The 18,507-nt window shown below is 41.1% G+C and overlaps 2 protein-coding genes across 4 annotated transcripts in view; one reads left to right on the top strand and one right to left on the bottom strand.

The window, feature by feature from the left end:
* Positions 1-12,711, top strand: part of tfe3b (transcription factor binding to IGHM enhancer 3b) — a 35,913-nt gene extending 23,202 nt beyond the window's left edge. For 2 of the 3 annotated variants that reach the window (XM_048256056.1, XM_048256057.1), the window contains exons 3-10: positions 4,440-4,696; positions 5,342-5,566; positions 6,557-6,652; positions 7,560-7,671; positions 8,424-8,480; positions 8,705-8,780; positions 9,039-9,186; positions 10,077-12,711. In XM_048256056.1, coding sequence (XP_048112013.1) covers positions 4,505-4,696; positions 5,342-5,566; positions 6,557-6,652; positions 7,560-7,671; positions 8,424-8,480; positions 8,705-8,780; positions 9,039-9,186; positions 10,077-10,514 — 1,344 coding nt within the window. In that variant the 5' untranslated portion in view covers positions 4,440-4,504 and the 3' untranslated portion in view covers positions 10,515-12,711. Of the gene's footprint in view, positions 1-2,936; positions 2,992-4,439; positions 4,697-5,341; positions 5,567-6,556; positions 6,653-7,559; positions 7,672-8,423; positions 8,481-8,704; positions 8,781-9,038; positions 9,187-10,076 lie in introns of all 3 variants that reach the window. The other variant, XM_048256058.1, reaches the window with a different exon arrangement.
* Positions 12,712-14,071: 1,360 nt separating this feature from the next.
* Positions 14,072-14,935, bottom strand: LOC125302541 (transcription factor HES-5-like). Its single transcript, XM_048255777.1, has 2 exons — positions 14,839-14,935; positions 14,072-14,754 (listed from the first exon to the last, which is right to left on the bottom strand). The coding sequence occupies exons 1-2, from the start codon at positions 14,893-14,895 to the stop codon at positions 14,269-14,271; spliced, it is 543 nt and encodes a 180-aa protein (XP_048111734.1). The 5' UTR covers positions 14,896-14,935; the 3' UTR covers positions 14,072-14,268.
* Positions 14,936-18,507: the final 3,572 nt, after the last annotated feature.

The raw sequence follows: 18,507 nt of genomic DNA on the forward strand, positions 1-18,507 counted from the left end.
AAGCCCAAAGCTTTACTGATGTTAAAGCACACCCACATGACGATAAAATGAAACTAAACAAAAGGTAAATTTAGCAAAGGTGGCAAAATTAATATAGGCTATTGGCTATTGTTAGGTGTGAAAGTAGGCCTACTAGGCTACTTTTAGCTGACCAATGCCTTGAATGCAACTTGAAATTGTGAATATTAACAACATGGCCTAACTCTTTGAATGTTGCACCCTGGTTAGAGACCAACTCAAAAGTAAAGTAACAAAGTTACTTTCCAAAATAACTAACAAGTAAAGTACCGGTAATTTCATTACATTTTAAAGAAGCAACTAGTAACTTGTTGCTTTTTTTGAGTAACGATCCCAACACTGCAGATGGATTATACGAATAATTAGTAAGGGAAAACAATTTCTACTGTAATGTCCTGTTAAATTACATATGTCATGGCGACATTGCACTGCACAGCCACCAGATGACACCATTGCACTGTACCTCGGTCCCAATAGCTGCTGTTACCAGAGACTTTCTAATGAGGAGACACAGCACTCAAAAAATCCTCCATAGAAATGCATCGTCGGGGTTAGTTTGTAACGCCAATATGGCAGTTGTCTACATATATACCGCCCCTTCCACGGCAGAAAAGTCGACATGTGAAAACATTGTGCCAATCGTGTGGTGTGTTGTGAATACATCTTGCCAATCATGTGTTGTGATCTCACCGCTGGAGGAAGGTTGGTGTCGTGAAGCCTTGCGCGCACACATTTCTGTGTATATATATATATATATATATATATATATATATATATATATATATATATATATATATATATATATATATATATATATATATATATAGTCAAAAAGTTGATGGTCAAATATGTACTATTGTGTTAACATTTTATTGACTAAAAATGCGTTAGAGGATGTTCATCGCGATGACGAGTTTGTTCTTGGCGAAGCTATTTGAAAGTCTTCCTTACGAGGAGCAACTTAGAATTAAACAGCAGAGCAGATGTAGGCTACTGGTGCCCATACAGAAATCAAGGGAAAAAATATAAACAGTAGGCTACAATGATGTATGCAAGTATATGTGGAACCCAACATAGGCTATTTGGATATCTTGCATCTGCTGAATATATTTAATTATATAAAGAAAATATAAGAAAGTGGCCAATATTGAATATTTACTCATATTTTGAAATATATTTATAAATACATGGCAATATATTTATTTAACATAGATGGAAATATGTAAGGGATAATGCCCAACGAGGTGTCCATTATCAGAAATAAATGGACGACGCGGAGGCGTGAACCGGAGGACGGTTGCGTCCGCGAAGTCCATTTATTTCTGAAAATGGACGCATCGAAGGGCATTATCCCGTTTATACCATGGTCACTTACGAAATAATAGTTGATTCCATTGTTGCGAAGCCTGCCTTCAGGCTCAACCGTCGTCCTAGGCCTACTATCGTTGTTATAGTTACCATTTATAAGCATTTATATGGAACTGCTTTTTTTTACCAGATCTACTTCATAGGTGTAGTATATCACTTTTTAAACGACACCCTTTTCATCCTAGATCATGGTATAAGTTCATTTAACATAGATCTTCTTTAACTGGAATATGTTCAAGCTGCATAATGTGAATGTTATTTTTCTGTATGGCCATGCCTCTTGATGAAACCATGATGAAACCAAAGGTGGGGTTTGGAGATCTGTCTAACTTTGACAGGGCATATAAAAGGCATGAAAAGAGCAATGAACATGTGAGTGCATAAGATTAAGTTGCATGAGACAAGTGTTTCCAGAGGAGGCCTTCCAAGGTGTCCTGAAAAGTTATGCCCATCACTTTGATTCAGAGAGACTGAGAGGTCTGAACTGTATTCAGATCAGGACTTGCAGGGTAACAGGGGAAAGCTGTGTGATTTACTTGGTGTTTTCTAAAGACATGGAGACAGTGCAATGCCTCAGCTTTACAAACTGTTGTCATTGGAGCTACATCTGCAGGTGTAGAAAGGAGCTTCTCTTGAAGTGGCTCAAGTTCTACAACCACTCTGCTGGCCATTGACAGGACACTGGTCAAGTCACTGGAAAAGACGCCTAGTTGGTACGGCAGGGTCACAGATGCTTCTCTTGAAAAGGAACATAGGGAAGAATTTACGTATAAATAAATGGATAATTTTTATGATGTAGGCGAAAATGAGCTTCCCCTCTTTGAAAGACCAGCAGCCGCCACTAAAATGAAAATGATCAGGTAGAAGTGTGGACCGTTACACAAAGTTGTTGAAAGGACACATGCTTCAGGAAAACAATTCAGAATGTGTCAAGCATTAAGTCAACTCTGAATCATACTTTGCATGGATCATTACATATAAATACTGAAATGCATATGTGTATGTGTACATGTAGGATTACATGTAATCAGCATCAAATAAATCAAATCAAAGTAAGAAAGACAGTAATACAACACAGTAATACAAAACATTCATAAACAGGAATCACTGAAGATGAAGTTTACCCTTCTTTGCATCCTCCACTGATGTAAAAGTGAAGAAACTAGCCAATCTAATTTGTACATCCCAAATTATAAGCCACAATGTTTAAACATACTTCATTTGACAATTAGCCTATTGTTTAGTGTGAAATAAGTTGCACAACACAACCTCACTGGCCCTCAAATGGCCATAACCTCATTGTCACAAGCATATTCATACAATTTGTTGTTGATTCAGGGAGAACTCAACCGTTTTGGTCCCCTCAGCCAGAAGCTGCTGCAGCTCATCTCTAATGTTGAGGTCATGACGTTGTAATGCAACACTGTTTGGTTGGGGATTGTTATTGGGAAGGTCATGTGCTGCTATTCATGAGTTAACAGAATATCAGTGTTTGGAGTGCTTACAAGCCATTCATCACCTACTCTTGTTGTTTCTGTTCTGATGTTCAGATCTGATGATCTGTTATCCTTGATGGTCATAGTACATGGACATCGTTGACTATGGGTGGGTAATACACCACAAAAGACTTTGTTTGGGTGTCTCAAGAACGGACTATTATAGGGCTGATCCAGTTGATGTCTTTCATGGAGGTGCACATTTTCAAGTTCGGGATGTAGTGGACAAGGAGCTTGTCATAACGTTATGCTACCATGGATGTTGTTTTGAAATGTATGTGAACATTATTCTTCCAGAACCCTACATTAAGGACAGATTTTGTATGTCTTTCATAACGCTGTCATGCGCCTTTGCGTGAAGTGAAAAAAACTATTTCTGAGCAATTGATATCAACCAATTCAGCACAGTGGGTTGACGGTGCCTTGTACGTCGGACGTAAGGAGCTTTTCGTAAGAAGACTCCTAAGGGACTTCTGTCTGTTGAAATCTGTTATATTTCTAGTCTAATCTAAATATATATTCTTACATGGTCATCATACAGTGTTCAATAAATTCAATAAATAGAAACAAAATGTCAAAACATTCAATTAGAAAGTGAATTTGATATAATACCGCATACAAATACAAACACTACTTCATCCATTTTCAGTACTAAACTCACAAAACAGCGCTCATAAGAAGGTAAACACTCCACTCTTGTGGTCATACAGTGTTACTGCATTTAGAATGCGACAAAGATGGCTAGTCATTCTAGATCGCGAATGTTAGCCACCTGGTTACCTGCATGGGTCAGGAAATACAAGTTCAGGGAGGGCATATGGATCTGGTCCGTTTGAACAAAATAAATGTCCTTAAAATTTGCACTAAAGCATACCAAACCAAATAAAAGTTACAAGACAATATAAAACATCGGCGGAACATGAATTATGTGGATGGACATACATAATAATTGTAACAACAGATATAAGACATATACAATATAATTATAGCACAACTTTTAATGCGGACCCTCTTTTGCCCAGCTTACCAGCAGCCTTTCTGCTGCAGGACACCCACAATGCAACTACTGTACAGAATAATTACAGAATACAAGTCTAGATCCATTTATGCATGATTTAACATTAACTATATGGAGTACTTTATTAACACAGTTACATAGCCATGAACTAGAGGTTTTGTAGCTGTTGAGTGGAGCTAGGCGGAACGAAATTCATCTGGCGAGAGTCAGGATAACCATCCTTACAGCTTTTTTTATTTATTTGTTTATTTATTGATTTATCTCATAAGTAGTTTGTCGGATTGATCCTACAGTTATATGGTAGGTTTAAACTAATGTTGTTTGATTAGACAGCTCAGGAATTCCAAGAATAGGTGCAGGTTGTTGGTTTTCTTCTCTCTTGGAGCACTGAGTGTGCAGTGGTTGTGGTTCTGAGGAAATATTCTTGGGCCCACAAACAGTTATTCTTTCATCCATGGTTTTATAACAAACATTCACACTATTCATAAAAAGACAGTCCCGTCAGCCTCTTATTTGTTTATCTTTTGTTACCTTTTCAGCTTGACCTCTGACCCCATCACCCTGTAAATCTTTCGGTCTTCAACAACCGCCCGCCGCCGGAGCCATGTCGTCCCGCGTCCTGCTGCGGCAGCAGCTGATGAGGGAGCAGGCACAGGAGCAGGAGAGGCGAGAGGCCCAGCAGCAGGCCTCGGTGGCCCAGCTCCGGGCCTCTGACTCCTCCCCTGCTATCTCTGTCACAGTGCCCCCCTCCGCTGCTCGCCCGTCTCCCGCACAGGTACCTGTGGAGGTGCTCAAGGTACGTAGCTACACTATACTAGTTTTCGCCTTTTAAAACTACATCTTTGGCTGTTTGAATTACAGAGGAGTTGCCTAAGAGTGTCTGTTGTTCAGATTATTTTGGCTTTCCTTCCTGTTATGTTTGTGCCATGCAAACAGCCCTTTTCCTAATATCATTTACATATACTACTGATTCAGGTGATATGACGGTTGTGTGTTATCAGATATAGTCCCCTCCACAGTTGCACACGCGTTTTTGTTAAAAATATTTATTTCATTATGAGGATTTCTTTTCTTTTCGGAAATAAATATGCTTTATTTGGTTGGAGTTTCCTTTTGTTTTCATTGTGAAACTAAGATAAGACGAGATAAGAAACTTTATTTTCCACAAGACACATTGGAAAACAAACCAAATAGATGATACTGGACAGACAGCAAAAATAGCAAGAAAATAAATTCAAGATAGTTTAGAAGTAATTCTTGTGGCTAAGATAAAATGCCAAAAGATATATTTTTTATATACCTGTTTTTACTCATCTTTACCAAGGGTACCAATAAACATGGCGGGTGCTGTATATATGTATATCATACACACAGAGCTTGAGAATGTCTATGTCTGTGACTAAAATGCCGTGTTCTGTTGTGTTTTTATGAAACTATATAGGTGCAGACTCACTTGGAGAATCCAACAAAATACCACATCCAGCAGGCCCAGCGACAGCAGGTCAAGCAGTACCTCTCTACCACTCTTGGGAATAAAGTAGCAACTCAGACTCTCGGGGTGTCGCCCGTACTCCAGTCCAGCTCGGCCCCCGAGATGGCCCCGTCTGCGAGCAGTGCCCCTAACAGCCCGATGGCACTGCTGAATCTGGGGTCCACCAAGGAGGAGGTACCCTATACTCCATTTACTTGATAGAGAGTGATGGGCAAGGCAAAGGTTGAGGAAGAAAATACAGAATATAAGTATTAGAGAATAGAGAATACAAGACAAATAAAAAATCATATATACTCAGAAGACGAGGAAGAAGAACATGTAATAATATAATAAGAATAAGAATATTAAAATGGAGCCATTGCCCAAAGGTTAGAGAAATGAGCATGTGACTGTAGGCCTGCTATATTTAGATCCCGGCAGGAAAAATATGGGCACAATAAGGGTGATAGAATGTACAGTGCTCTCCTCCCTCAACATCCGTGGACAGTTTGTAGATCCTATGTGGTATTGGAAGTGACTGATAGGTACCTCTGGAATTATGCCTGAAAGGTCTTGATAAATCATTGTTATTATGTTAGATAATATATAGGATAGATGGGTGCTCTCCAATAGCATTGCAGTTTGAAGAAGATTGATGCAGTAGCATTAATTGATGCAGCAACGTATGGTAACCAGGGCCTGGTTTGGTCACATCAGTCTTCATAAAAGTGCTAAGATATATGGCATCCATCACTAATAAAATGATGGATACTAACCAACAATACAAACAGATGCATCAGGGCATCCTCTGGTAGCATTGCATTTGCAGAGTTGTTCACCTCTGCTCTAGTCAGACCTGTGTGTATCATCCGCCTCTTGCTTGCTTTTTGTCACAATAAGCTGGCAAATATCACACAGAGACCTTAATGATATCTGTACAGGGGGAGCAGGAGCTTTGGAAAAGCAGCACAGTGTGGGCAAGCACCATCTTGGTTGGGGAAGCACTGTAATTATTATTTATAATGGTTGTGATATGTTTCTCTATAAAAGACTCCTGCTCACATTCAGACATTACCTTTTTAATTTGTATGGAGTGCTTGGTGCTTGCTTGTAGCAAAGAGCGATTGTGATTGTGTGAAAGTGTGATTACATAGTGACACACTAAGCCCTCTTCTCTCTCTTCAGATTGATGACGTCATTGACGACATCATCAGCCTTGAGTCCAGTTTCAATGATGACATTATGTCATTGATTGACTCTGGCCTTCAGCTTCCTAATACGGTACACTTGCCTCCTCTCTTGTTAACATGTTTATTTGTTTTACTTATTTATTGTGTAATGTGAACAGTACAAAATGGGGTAAGATGTAACTCTCATTCCTTGCCCGATTTGCCAATTAACCAGGAGAATTAACGTTCTTGAACCTAGGCTGATGTTATCCCTTTGGGTTGTCTAGTATTGTCCCTCTAACAGTGCTCATAGACACTCACACACACACACACACTCTCTCTCTCTCTCTCTCTCTCTCTCTCTCTCTCTCCCCCTGACACTTGTTTTCTCTGTCACTCTCTCCCCCTCTCCTTGCTTGCACGCAGATGCACACATACTCGTATAGTAGGAGTCACCACAGAGCCACGCTGAGTAATGGCAGGACCATTCTGGTCAGTCCGACGATTAGAGTAACCTCAGGTAGTCTTTATAATCTGTTTGAGGTTTTTTTAACGGAGACATTTGACAGAGAGGGTGCCCTAGTGGTTTGACTGAAGATGAGGATTTTGGTTATGTTGCCAGAGCATGAAAAGAAAAGGAAGAATTTTCAGGTAAAGGGTGATTGTTTTAAGTTAGAATAGCCTGAGTTTTCATTCTTAGACTGACATCCAGCAACAGAAAAGTTATCTTTTCTGATAGTAGTATTAACTTTGTCATATCTTTGGAAGAGACATTCCCATGGTTTGGTGTTGAGACTTAAACTGACATTCATTTGTTTTGCCAAAAGCAAAACATTAATGGCCTGTTTAATAGCTCTATTTGGTCATATTAACCCCTGTGCAATTTTAAGCTAACTCCTCTTTTTTGCTGCATCTGTGTTGTAAATGACCATGTTTGTCATTCCTATGGTTATTTTCTCTAAGTACATGGCTATTGTTTGACCAGTAATGTGAAGAGGTCGTCTTATGGATTTTCACAGCTACCAGGGAATCTCCTGGATGTCTACAGCAGTCCTGGCATGGCCACTCCCACCATTACAGTTAGCAACTCCTGTCCAGCAGACCTCCCCAATATCAAAACGGAACTGACAGGTATCATTGGCATACTCTTGATTTCAACACAGTGAGAACTGGAATGGCACTCGAATGCAAACGTCCGCAAATCACTGTAAAACAAGATTTTTGTCAAACTCTGTACACGGGATTGAAGGAAGCAGCTCAGCTTACCATTACTCCCAGATGAATCAGAACCTAGTGTGCAAAAAGTTGTGTTGACATTGTGAATAGTGACTTGGCGGAACTGTGTTTTACTACGATTCAGTTGCACTGTTGGTGCACTTAACAGTAAAGTAAGATATTCCGATTCATTTTGTCTTAAGTTTCTTATCATTGTGAAGACATACAAAAATGTATTGTCTTCATCGGTTCCAAGCACTTCCTGGTACATTTATGCTGAATGAAAAGTGGAAGCAGTTGCTCGATGTGTCATTCGTTAAAATAGAAGTGTTAAAGTAGAGGCGTTAGGCGTTCTTTGAGTCTGAGCTATACTACTCCAAAATGTAATGGGTCCATCCTCTGCCAGGTACATACACTTTTCCAGCAAATTGAATAACAATCAGGCTAGTAGTTTTTGCGTAACCCTACTAACAAAAGAACCAACCAACCAAACCCCTTGGCAGAGGTTATAAATATGAAGCGTCATGATCCTAGGCGCGCACTTACATATCCTGTGGAAGAGAGAAGATTAGATTGTAGTTAAATTGACACCTTAAAGGATGACTATCATCAGTAGCTATTTTACCACTGGTGTTAATGTCTATTAATGTGCTATGAACTTGTTTCAGAGGTCGAAGCGAAGGTTCTCATGAAGGAGAGGCAGAAGAAAGACAACCACAACCTCAGTGAGTAGTGTCATTTCTATTTATTGGACTGAAGGAGTGTGTGTGTGTGTGTGTGTGAGGGAGAGAGAGAGTGTGTGAGGGAGAGTGTGTATACGTGTGCACACTATGAATATTTGACACTGTGCTTGTATGTGACTTGTTATGTGTTATTATGGCCTCCGTTTGTAGTGTTGATTTGTGGTGATGGTGTTTTGTCTCTTATTGACCCACTGTTATTTTTTCAGTTGAGAGGAGGAGGAGGTTTAACATCAATGACCGCATCAAGGAGCTGGGCTCACTTATACCCAAATCCAGTGACCCGTGAGTGTCTGACCTTTTTTTATAAAGTACAGCTTGGTAAATTATGTATTTCTTTAAAGCAAAAGCATTTTATTTCACATAACTACATTCCCACTCACCATGTAGCATCGAAATGAACCTGCAAAAACACATGGCTTAGGAAAACATTGAACGTCAGTTTTTTGTAAAGGACTCTTAATTCCAGTGTGCAGTGTGATGCTTATGTGAGCATGTATCTGATGCTACTTTCATGTTCCTCTGGGGATTCTGGGGCGGTAGGGAGATGCGCTGGAACAAAGGCACCATCCTGAAGGCCTCGGTGGAGTACATCCGCAAGCTGCAGAAGGAGCAGCAGCGCGCCAAGGAGGTAGAGATGAGGCAGAAGAAGCTGGAGCACGCCAACCAGACCCTTCTGATGCGAATACAGGTCAGCTCCAAACACGCACCGGGGGGGTATTCCAAGTACGTAGTTTAGTGACAAACCTCGGTAAGTTAACTCGGAGTAAAGACCTATTCACACCAAGAACGATAACTATAACCATAACGATAAAAGTGTTCACACTGAACAACGACATTCAACACACTGTCTCTCCTTGTGTTAATGAATGTGACGGCTAAAATTCGATGGGTTCCGATTGGCTACTAACTTTTTATCGTTCTCAAAATCGCTCTGAAAGTGACCCCTAACGATATCGTTTTTCATGTCGTTATAGTCATGGTTTATGTATGAACGTGGTTATTCATATTAACGAAAACGATATTTGTTTATAGTTATCATTATCGTTATTGTTCTTGGAATAAATGGGCCTTAAGGGGTAAACCTCCTAATAAAAGAGCTGTATGGCTTTATTCTCCTTACAAAACAATGCCAGAGGGCTCTTGTTGTAGGAGGTTTACCACTTACTCTGAGTTAACTTACCCAGGTTTGTTAAACCACGTACTTGGAATACCCCCCAGGAGTGGCCATCAGAGTTTAGGGGGTACACAAAGGGTTACAGAAGGCTTGTGAAATGCCACTACAATTCAGTTCTTATTGAAATGACTGAAATATTGTGGAACTTGTGGAACATTGGTATCTAAATGGCCAAAAATACATACATGAGTTGCATTATACAAATCATTTGTTTCCTAAATAAGCACACGACTAGTATTTCCACAACCTTTGCATAATGAAATTGGTGCACAACCCCTAATATTATATTATAATCATAACCTAGAGATGAAACAAATTGTTAGCTCTGTAAAGTATCTCTAATCAAATCCCCCTCTTCTGCTGTGATTGTTTTTGTTTGGTGTAATCGGGGCCGCGGTCATCAGGAGCTGGAGATGCAGGCTCGCCTCCATGGCATCCCCGGCACCTCCGCACTGGGCCCAGACGCCTCTCTTCAGGCCCAGCAGCAGCAAGGAGTCAACCCCCAGGCCTCCCGTGCGGACCTCCACTCCCAGACGCTCCTGAGCCTGGACGTGGGCTCCATGGCGCAGGCCTCCTCGTCCTTCCTCTCCCCGCCGCCGTCCGGCTCCCCGGTGGGGGTCACCATCAGCAGCCCCCTGGACCTCGGCGCGCTGAGCTTCGCCGAACTGGACGACCCCGCCGCCACCTCCCTGTACCCAGACGTGGGGCTGGGGGACATCCTGATGGACGAGGACTGTGGCCTGGCGCTGGCCCAGTCCACGGCCGAGCCGCTGTTCTCCGTTTCGCCTGGGGCCTCCAAGAACAGCAGCAGAAGCAGCTTCAGCATGGAGGAAGACTTGTGACAGAAGCTTGGAGCAGTAGCTGACACAAAGACTGTGTGTGTGTGTGCGTGCGCGTATGTGTGTGTGTGCGTGTTGAGGGACAGGGTGTATGTGTACTGTGGTGCTTATTATGTCCATGTTTAACAGAAATTGCATGTTTTGTTTTTTATGTGGTGAGATCACCTTTTCAGAACCTCGCCACAGCTTACGTTTTCCCAATGGCATAGTCATACATCACTCCCAATCAGGTTTAGTATAATAAGACAAGGCATACCTCACAGGCCACACGGAATAGATAGTCAGTGGTTCCCTGGAATGAAAGATTTTAATCAGTAATCATACAAAATATAGCTAATATAATAAAAAGAAAACAGTAGCACAAATATGGTTTGTCAGTGTGGAAGATGTGATACTATGAATAGTGTTTTCATTTATTTGTATTTGAGCATTCAAAACAGAGAAGGGAAATCAACCATCAAATCATTGGTTATTATGTATTTTCATATGAACACTTAAAAATTAAGGATGGGTGATTCACTAAAAGTTTGTGGGATGGGTTTGAGGGCTGTGCAAATATTGACATCAGGGTGCAATACAAGTGATCAGTGTACTCAACATGATATTTTTTTTTCTGAAACCAAAGGGATATTCTAGGGGAACTATATTGTTGGTGTCTGTTTTTTAAGATGTATTTTTTTCCAGCTTGTATATGTATTGCACCTTATCTTTTTGCATCTGTGTTCTTTGAAATACCTCTCAGCTGTCCGTAGCACTTTAAGCTGGTGTCCACCTCTAAATGTTTTTTTCCCAGCCTCCTAACCATTTGTTTGTTAGCCTCAGTGCACACATTGAACATTTCTCAGAACTATATTTTAGCACCATTATTGACTTTCAGAGGAGTTCAATTTGCAATATTGCCTGAGTAATTTGTGTGCAGTGGAATATTTTGTTTTTTCCTGTACCACTCTTGCATGCTAGCTGTAAGGGTGATAGGTGTGTGTACTCCCTGGCTTCGCTCAAACATAATAATGACATGATTATATTAATTATGAGTTCTGCTTCTCTACTTCAGCATATTATATTGTTTCACACAGTATTTTAGCGTGTCCTGTTGTTTCACCCGTTAACTTAATTGTATTGTTGTTTTTGGGAAGCTTTAATCACTGCTCAGTCACTAACATCTATATACTAGATATGTTCAATAATCCAGTTGTACAAAATTATGACATTGCGTCCGTATTCAATTCAAGAGATTTTAACAATGGACTTCAAGCCAAAATAAATCATGAATGAATGATTTTGTGTTCTCATTTGAATAGAGTGCCTTTAGTGCAAACCAAGACCAGAGATACCCATGCACAAAATGCACAAAGGGTACAACAAAGCATGTTGTTGATGTCAAAATAGTAGCAGGGTTTCAGAGTGTACATGTTTAACACATTGATTTTTTTTAAAAATCAGAACACATCTAAGTAATAGGTGTTGTTATTTGTCCATCATCATGGAATCATTATCCACTCTGAAATGTTAGTAAGGGTTGACTCCTAACATGTCTGAAATTGTATGCATTACACCACTGTTTTTTCACAATTTTCATGAGCAGTTTACTTTCCTGGTTTCATTTTGATTTCCAAATTAAGGGATGCAATTACGGTTGTTGTTCTCAGTACTGTAGCACAAACAGTCCAGCTGTTGTTGTGTTTAAAGCTCCAACATTAGCAGCTCCATACCAGGAATGTCAGATACTCACAGAATGTAAACATTTTACTTTTTAAAAAGTTTTAAAGTTTCCTTTGACAACTGTCTTCATCTGCTGTTTGAACCGGTGTTGTGTTTAGCATAACATTAACAATATTCTGTGTACTAATATGCAATTGAATGTGAAATGTCTCTAGGGAATCTCACTAGAATGCTGAGAATTGCAGTGCTCTAGTGGCTTGTTTATACTTCTATTTGCCGTTTGTTTTGAATGTATTCTATCTGGTAGTGCTGAGAACTCCTCACACGAAGAGAAGGGAGAGTGTTCATGAATATGCATTTTTTAAAATTACTTTATGCAAGGACTGCCGGACAATGCAAATGCTCCTTTGTTTTAAGGGAATGTTTTAGATTAGGTTAATAGAGTCCCATGGTGCATTTTATAGAAAAGTTATACATTTTGTAATTGTGTCCATAACCTTCAAATTAACAAATCAAAATAAATGTCAAGGGAAACCTGTACCATCTCTGACTTTCCTTTTGTGCTGAAACAGGTGATAAGGACTAGATCCATCAAGACAATACAGTAATAAAAATATACTAAGATTAGCATCTGAGCCATTTTTTCTGTGCTTGCTTAAAACCTCCTAAACTTCTGACCATCTTTAGATTTCCTGGCAACCTGTTCCACAGGCTTGTTGCTACATGCAGAAAGGACTCCTTACCTAAATTACTCTTAACTCTAGGAGGTACAAAATCAGTAGAGCTGCCCCTGGTGAAGTAGCTGTGAACATCTCTCACTCAGAAAGGTTTTGCTCATAGTACATACTCTTAAACATTACTCCATAACTATGGTTTAGATTATATGCATTAGATATTTGTAGTGTGGAGTGAGAGTGTTTGTTTTTAATTATTATCAGAACTTTGTATGGGCCATTTGACAGATTTACCTGATTAATGTTACAGAATAAAAGGTGCTGCTCTTCAATTTCACCAAATGCACCAGACCTAATTTTACCAGACATTTTAATTGGTTGATGATACTATATAGATTGTTTAGTTTATTTTAGCATGTGTGGCAGCAGTGTTTTCTTTTATTAAATGCTTTTAACAGTCCGAGGCCACACAGTGCTGTGTAATGCAATCAATGTCACATAGAACTTAACTGAAATACCAGTGTCTCTGAACCTGAGTTTCTGCAAATTCTATTTGCATCCTTCAAAGAGGTCCCATGAAACTAAATGAGACTATACAGACCATATATTTTATTGCTTGAGGAGACATGCATTTCAGTCTGCCTCACACACTCTCACACCAAGATGCTAGAATCGGCACCCTCAAATTAAGGCGAGCTGAATGTGCCCATTGATCCTTTGTGTTCCCTCACAACTGTTGCTTCCCAGGCTCCAAGCTGGGTTATTAGTCGCCAGCACACTTCAGAGACACACTTCTTCACACGTCATATAAACAGGTTTGTTTATGTAGACAAAGAGGGGGATGTTTGCCACTTATATGGCCGCGTAATAATTGGGTCTATACTTAATATACCGGAGAACCACAGTCTTACCAGAACACTTCTTACCACACACTTCAGAGACACACTTCTTCACACGTCATATAAACAGGTTTGTTTATGTAGACAAAGAGGGGGATGTTTGCCACTTATATGGCCGCGTAATAATCGGGTCTATACTTAATATACCTGAGAACCACAGTCTTACCAGAACAACAAAAACAAAAAACAGACTTGCTGTGGCAAAATACCATAGGTGTCTGTTACATGTAACACAATGCATCCCTCATTGGATAAACACAAAGCACATCATTTGATAATTTGAGTAGTTATCGCCCCCCCACCACCACCACCACCAACTCACACACACACACACACACACACACGCATTCACAAATGAAGAAGACACACAATATCAATATGATATACAACATTATGCCCTATAAAATCTGTTAATATAAAACAGATATTATATAGGCAGATTCTTTACAATACAATTATTTACAGGACAAATCTGGCCTGAATGGAGTCACACCATCAAGGGTTGCTGAAGCTGAGGTAGGCCTAAAATGTGAATACCGAAAGTCTACTATTTTTTCGCAGTGTCACTCGTTCACTGCACCATGGTCTCCACATTGGCTGCTTGATGGTGGATGAACTTTTTGAAGAAGGGTACAAAACTTCACTGGTCGATGGTAGGGCATGACTTAGCCCAGTGCTACCACCAAGCGGCGTCGTACTGTAGTGTTTCATCGGCATCGCTTGTGAATCTTTCAGCTCGGTGTGACCTGCGAAGAAGCAGAAAGTCTCCTCCAAACACCTGCGGTATCCTTCTGCGTAACTCTTTCCAGGTCCGGTGTCAGGAGATGCCGATGTCCTCTGACGCGTGGAGTCTTTTATGTAGAGCACAGCCTTCTCAAGGATGTCGGCTTTTTCAAGCTTGCTTCTGGGTTGGTGGGTCTTAAGTTCACTGTTGAGCAGTAGCTTCAGCTTTTCAATGCTGCTGTTGATGCGATCCCTGCGTCTTTTCTCCACAGCTGGCTTCTTTATCTGTGAAGAACATAACATTAAACACATACAATTTACAACTGACTTAATGTCGTGAAGAGATGATCATTATATGCCTACACTTACTTTCATTTGATCTTTCACTGAGGATGTCCTCAGGTTGCAGATTTTGAGAGATGCCATCAAAGTCTTTTCAAGCGCCCCAACAGTTCTGAAGACTATCTTAACATTTCAGTCGGTAGGCCTATGTCTTCAGCATTCATATATATAGTCTACAACAAAAAAGACTAAGCGTTATGCCTATGATAGGGTAGGCCTATGCTAACTAACCAATCAGAGGCATAAACTGCACAATAGCAGTGTTTCAATTAGCCAACTCCATGGCTTCCAGAACACAAAGCGTGCGTCCCGCGCGAACAGGTGGGGTGCGCATTAAATAAGGGCCGTGAAATAGTTGACTACATGACCCGTGACAGCATTTTAAGACCCTGTCCCATTCAAACCGAAGAATGAATCAGGAACGGCGGGAAACAGAGCTGACAAAGCATGAATGAAGTTTGCAGAACAATTAAGTGGTAGGCCTAGCCTATAGGCTTGTGGCAGCTTCCCGCCAATAGCTTTCCGTCCAGCCAATATGGCTAGGTCCTGTCAAACTCATTAGTCTTAGCCTACATTTTGTCATGTAGCTATTTTTATTTGGTCTACATTGAGACAACAAACGTTAGCTTGTTCTATTTTTTTCTAATCGAAAATAGTAGGCCTAGGTTGGGTAGAGCCTATGATCATTCACTTCCTTTTTCACTGACCTATTCCGTATTTTGGCGCCATTATTTTTAAAACCTTTAGCCTATTGTGTTTGTCCACAATGATCAAGAGGGCAATCCCCTGGGAATGAGGTGCTTCTCTGAGGGCATTGCTAATGTGATGGTGACGACGGCACACTTCTTTTGTTCCGCCATTGAATTGGTGCTGTGGGAAAGTTGCGACAACATAGCCTCCAGGATTAGTCTTTGAAGACCCTGAGCTCAAAAGAGCAGCTGGCTCATGTGCGCGGGAAATTTGTCCATAAAACTTTTTTAACATATTTTTTTTACCCCTGGGAGTCTTTCTTAGGTCATCTAAGAGTGTCATTCATTATTGAAAGTAGTTATTAAATGTCTAACTGTATTTAAATCAAACTATTTTTTTTACATTTTATTATGGTAACTGAATGATAGGCCCTACATAGCCTAATTTCTAAATCTAAAATATGGATAGCTTACATATGTGGTACATATATGGTAGCCTACATATGTGGTACATATATGGTAGCCTATCACAAAATGATAAAACCACATCATAAATTTGGCCTATTAGCCTATCATCAACAGTAAATGTAGAACAACATAGGCTATGGTCTATTCTAAGCTATAGGGGCTATTCATAAACCTGTGTCCTGTGATAACGATGTACATGGAGGCAGATAAAAATAGCCTTTATTAAGCCTATGTGTCCAAAAAATGTCCCAAAGGATTAGCTTTATGCATTTTATCAATCTCTATCCCTTGAACTTAAATCAGTTCACAGAGAAGGCTCTCAACAGGTGTGTGGACAATCTATCCTGCCACAAAAGTAAGGGAGAGAACAGAGAGAGAGAGAGAGAGAGAGAGGGAGAGAGAAGTTGCTGAAATGCCCTTGTAATAGGCTTTGCAAAGTACATTTTAAGTTTATGTACATATATGTGTGTGTGTGTGTGCGCACGTGCATCCCAACTGAGGCCCTATTTCTCACACACATACAGAGAGGCAGATGCTAGGCGTCATGCTTAGTGTGGGGTGCCACTGCCAGTCAGTCAGCTTGGGATCTGGGAATATCCTGACCTCTCCTCTCTCTGGAGCCTGCTCGTGCCCTTGATGTGGACGCAGGCTCAATGGCATTCCAGTATCACATGATGGGGCATTCACCAAGCCAAGGGCCCTGAAAAGCAACTCGGAGTGGGAAACTGTGGCATTGTTGAATACCTTCTGCCTCATTTGAACCCCCTTTTTACTGTGTCAACAGTTGGCAGCGTGTTGGTGGCCCACTTTGAAAAGAGAGGAAGTCCACATGGGCAGTGGAGATAAAAACCAAATTAACAACACTTAATGCAGTTTTCAGTTAAAACTACCAGTTCTTTACATAACATTTAGAACATGTAGTTGCTGTCTTATTTTGTAAGTGGGTGTGTTGGTGTGTGTGTGTGTGTGAGAGAGAGAGAGAGTGTGAGGATCTGTCAAGCATGACTAGAATGATGTTATCCTCTGCTTCTGACAGGACACTACCTGAGGCCATTCTAAGGTATGGCGGTAGAGGTGGCGATGGTGGTGGTGACGGGGGCTTTTGTGTGGACAAGAAGAGGTCCAGATGGTCCATTGAGGGCCAGGGCATGGTCCATTGAGTGGCGGTGGATCAGTGGCAGCGGGGAGGAGTGCACGCTCAATGGGACTGAAGTGTGGGAAAAAGGCGCAGGTCTGAGCTCTCACACATTCCACACCGGAGAGGGGCTCCTCTGGCCTTGCTGAGCCACTCTGGCAGCTGGCTTCAGTGTGCCCCTGTGTGTATGTGTGTGTGTGTGTGTGTGTGTGTGTGTGTGTGTGTGTGTGTGTGTGTGTGAGGGGGACTCATTAGAAGGCCAAGTCTTCCCCCCTTTTGAATGAAGAGAATATCCATGCTGGAATGCGATCAGTCCCTAACAATGTGCCCACCCTCGTGTTCCCCCCGTTCTCTGTAGTCGGCACGGTTTGTCATTCGTGAGTCACTGGTGAGAAATGTTTAGTTTGAGGGATGAGGCAGCAATGAAACAAAGGCAAGTGGAGTGAAGATTTCCCTCCAAAAATGCCCAAGCATCTGGCTAGCGAGCAGAGCTATTACCATGACAACTTCAACTTGTAACCAAACCATCTTGGGTTCTCATGGCATAAGTTTAAATTGAAACGATAAGCAAGTAAAAAAAAAAAAACATCACTTTAACGTGTGTGTGTGTGTGTGTGTGTGTGTGTGGTATGGGTGACATTCATCATAAACACATCATTTTCAGCAGCAGAGTATATTGTTTATGACCCCACTCCCAGCTGACTCATCTTAATTGTAGCATTAAGCACACCTGTTCTGAAGGACAGGTGAACCCAAATTAGAACAATGGTCTTGAACTTTCCTAAAAAGTTCCCAGCCCTACCTTACAGTAAACAGTGGGCCAGTAGCAGATGTTGAGGCACATGTGTGGTTAATGAGAGGCAAAAGCGGGTGGGATGGGGTGGTGGGGGCTTGAAGAGTAAGCAGCCAGAGCAGGTGATGTATTTGAGAGCGACGCAGTAGGAACACACACGCGCCCCACAGTCCAGAGCTGCAGCGGATCTCTGCCGCTGCTTCAAAGTGTGTGTGTGCCTGAACGCCTGGCTGTGTGTATGTGGGAGAGAGAGAGAGAGAGAGAGAAAGAGTGTGTGTGTGTGTGTGTGTGTTCGGGGGCGTGAGGGATTCTATTGACTGGAGGACGTGTGAGCAGGATCCTGCCTGAGTTTCCCACACTATCCATTTATTACCCAGTATTCCCTAGGGGGAAGTGGGGGCCTCCAACAATGGAAGTGTGCCTTCCTCAAGGGGACAGGATAATTGTGTTCAATTGACATGCACAATGTGAGCATTCGTGTGACTGTGTGTGTGTGTGTGTGTGTGTGTGTGTGTGTATGTGTGTGAATTTTAAAAAAATTCACTATATATTGAACAATTTCCACATTAATCGTCACAAAATTAAATCTTATTATTTTATATCTGTCATTC

The sequence above is a fragment of the Alosa alosa genome, chromosome 10 (assembly GCF_017589495.1).
Source record: "Alosa alosa isolate M-15738 ecotype Scorff River chromosome 10, AALO_Geno_1.1, whole genome shotgun sequence".
Classification (NCBI taxonomy): Eukaryota; Metazoa; Chordata; class Actinopteri; order Clupeiformes; family Clupeidae; genus Alosa; species Alosa alosa.